Raw genomic sequence first — 3063 nt, 5'->3', positions numbered from 1 at the left:
AGAAAAACAGGGTCTCAAAAAATAAAACTTGGACTATACCAAAAGGAGAGAGAAAGGTAAAGGCATTAAAGTTATGAAGTATTGTATTTTTTATACAATAAGGGTATTTTTATTACAAAATGTATTTTTCATTCAAATAATTTCTAATACGTTTTTTAAGTTTAAAAGAGACCAAATATACATATTGTAAACCTGGGTTACAAATTCATGAATATAGAAGTATATGAAAACTCAACTACATTAAATATACAACTTGTTTTGCTATTATTGTAACATGAAAACAAAATAAGAATCTGGACCAGCTAGTAATGATCTAAACAACACTAACATAATAAACTGTAAGTAGTTTAATTTCTTTTTCTGGTTGACTCTTTTTCATTACAGGTGAATATTTAAATTTTGGTTTTCATTTGTGCTAAAGATATATATCATCTTCTCTCCTTGAACCTTTTATTTAAGAAAAACAAAACAAACATTACTTGAATACTAAGTAAAAAAATATTGAGACAAGTAGGGGAAAATATGAATAGATAACAGCAGCCACTATTGGCTTTTCAAATTTGTCCTTCTCTATAGCATGATACTGACCAAAAAAACATTAAAAAAATGGTGCGGCTCCACTATTATATAAATTCAACAAGTGTTGGCATCTTAAGGTACTCTGCTTCGGTACTTTCTACCTTCCCATAGAGTTAGAAAGAGGATCCTTCTCTCTCTCTCTCTCTCTCTCTCTCTTTCTCTTCTGCATAGTTCAAGTGAGAGCTTGAATTTCAGAGTGCCAGAAAAATGGGAAGGGCTCCTTGTTGTTCCAAAGTAGGGTTGCACAAAGGTCCATGGACTCCTAAAGAAGATGCATTGCTTACAAAATATATCCAAGCTCATGGAGAAGGCCAATGGAAATCACTACCCAAGAAAGCTGGTAATTAAGAGTTTACATGTTGATTTGCTGATTCATTTCTCAATTTTGAATCTTTTCTTTGATGGGGTGATTTTTTGAAGTCCAGGGCTTCTTTTCTAGTACTGATTCATAACTGTGATTGAATGTTCAGGGCTTCTTAGATGTGGAAAAAGTTGTAGATTGAGATGGATGAACTATCTGAGACCAGATATAAAGAGAGGAAACATAACCCCAGAAGAAGATGATCTTATAATCAGAATGCATTCACTTTTGGGGAATAGATGGTCCCTCATAGCAGGAAGGTTACCAGGAAGAACAGACAATGAAATAAAGAACTATTGGAACACCCATCTATGCAAAAAGATGAAAACTCCAACAGCAGAAGATGCTACCGACACAGCCAATATGATGTTGGAGAGTCCTGAACAAGAACCTGCGAGTGGCAACAAGAAGAAGAAGAACGGTGGGAAAAAGAAGAACAAGCAGAAGAAGAACAAAGAAGGCACAAACAGTGCTGAGCCACCAAAGACACAAGTTTATCTACCGAAACCGATTAGGGTGAAGGCTTTGTATTTACCAAGAACAGATAGTAACACATACACCTTTGATTCCAATTCATCAGCTAGTGCATCAACAAACCAAGAGAAGGAGGAAAGCCCTTTAACAAAGGAATCAAACTTGGCTAGTGAAATTGGAAATGTGGGAGAAAGTGATGATTTTGGGTTCTTCATTGAGGACCATGACTTGGTCAACGCCTCAGATATCGAATGCCACTCTTATTTTCCCTCAGATCATGGCTCGCTACAGCAACTGTATGAAGAATATTACCACCTCCTGAACATGGATCACACCCAATTCATCGAAATGAATTCATTTGGGGAATCTTTATTGGTGTGAAACAGTGAAAGATCAATTATTCACTTCATCAAGATTAGACTCACCTCTCATACATGAGTTACAATTTCATTGTTCATGTGAAAACTTTGTTGGTAAATAATTTGTAAGTACTTCTGTGACTGTGTTTACTGAGTCTTGAAACTTATTTTGACTATGATGAATCTCCAACGCTAGTCACAGTTAAACATTTTTAGAGAAAAAAAAAGTATTAGTGAAAGAATAATGCTGAGCTTATGATCAACCACTCACGTTACTTTATATTTTTATAATTTATATCTTCCGATCGTATCTAATCTCATCTTGGTTTTTGTACAATTAAATATTTTGTCACTTGTGTATGATGCACTCCATAAACAATTGTCATTCATGGACTAAAAAACCAGTCCTTTTGATTACTTTAACTGATATAATATTTTTTTAATGGTAGTTGAAGAAATCATTATTTATATTAACCTAACATCTATACTAATAATATAAATTAATATTGAGCCATGTATATTTTAAGGACATTAATACTGGTGAATGATCTAATAATTACTGAAAATTGGTCTAGAAATATAACATATATTTTAAGAAAATTAAATATTTGTACATGATATAATAATGAGTGATAATTGGTTCAATAAATATAAAAAAAAATTATGACACTATGTTAAAAAATAACTAAAGTTTAATTTATTCATACAAAATGGACTTCTAACTTAAAAATATCTTGTTTATGTATTATGAAGTGATGTGTGGTAATGCGTGCTCATTGCACTGAGGAGTCCACATTTTTTTATTGTTTTTTTTAGTTACAGAAAGGAACAGTAAATCCAGAATAACCATAAAGAAGAAAAAGAGAGGAAAACTCGACCATGCATGTGAGAAGAGATATAATTGTTTTTAACTTTTTAGAAAAAAATTTATAAACTATAAGTTTTTATGAAAAACATGTTTGAAAGCTTGTTTATTGTACTGATGTATTTTAATGGGAAGTTGTCAAAAAGTAATATTTTTCTAGCTTTCCCTTCATGGTTATATAAATTTAAAAAATTAAAAAAGTAATTTTTTTTAAATAAAAATTTTTATATTAGATATCATTATACAACTTGATATTTCAATTATACTGATATTTCAATTATACTGATATTTCAATTATACTGACACCTCAAGTATCAATAATCATTTATTATCGCATGAAAAAAATATAAAAATAGGATAACTAGACCAAAATTCATATATTAACAAAAAATTATAGATATCATATAGAGTAATTTACTATTTGA

At 30.8% G+C, this 3063-nt stretch overlaps 1 protein-coding gene across 1 annotated transcript; it reads left to right on the top strand.

Moving 5' to 3' along the window:
• The first annotated feature begins 652 nt into the window (after positions 1-652).
• Positions 653-2036, top strand: LOC137819301 (uncharacterized). The gene is made up of 2 exons (XM_068623102.2): positions 653-919; positions 1050-2036. The coding sequence occupies exons 1-2, from the start codon at positions 787-789 to the stop codon at positions 1793-1795; spliced, it is 879 nt and encodes a 292-aa protein (XP_068479203.1). The 5' UTR covers positions 653-786; the 3' UTR covers positions 1796-2036.
• The last annotated feature ends 1027 nt before the right edge of the window (positions 2037-3063 follow it).

The sequence above is a fragment of the Phaseolus vulgaris genome, chromosome 10 (genome assembly GCF_051622355.1).
Source record: "Phaseolus vulgaris cultivar YP4 chromosome 10, ASM5162235v1, whole genome shotgun sequence".
NCBI lineage: Eukaryota > Viridiplantae > Streptophyta > Magnoliopsida > Fabales > Fabaceae > Phaseolus > Phaseolus vulgaris.
This window is presented reverse-complemented; position numbering and strand designations above follow the sequence as displayed.

Bases quoted from the DNA above. Each gene is read 5' to 3' on its own strand.
- LOC137819301 (XM_068623102.2), top strand. From the start codon at position 787: ATGGGAAGGGCTCCTTGTTGTTCCAAAGTAGGGTTGCACAAAGGTCCA. The intron at 920-1,049 runs GTAATTAAGAGT...TTGAATGTTCAG, and splicing joins ATCACTACCCAAGAAAGCTG to GGCTTCTTAGATGTGGAAAA.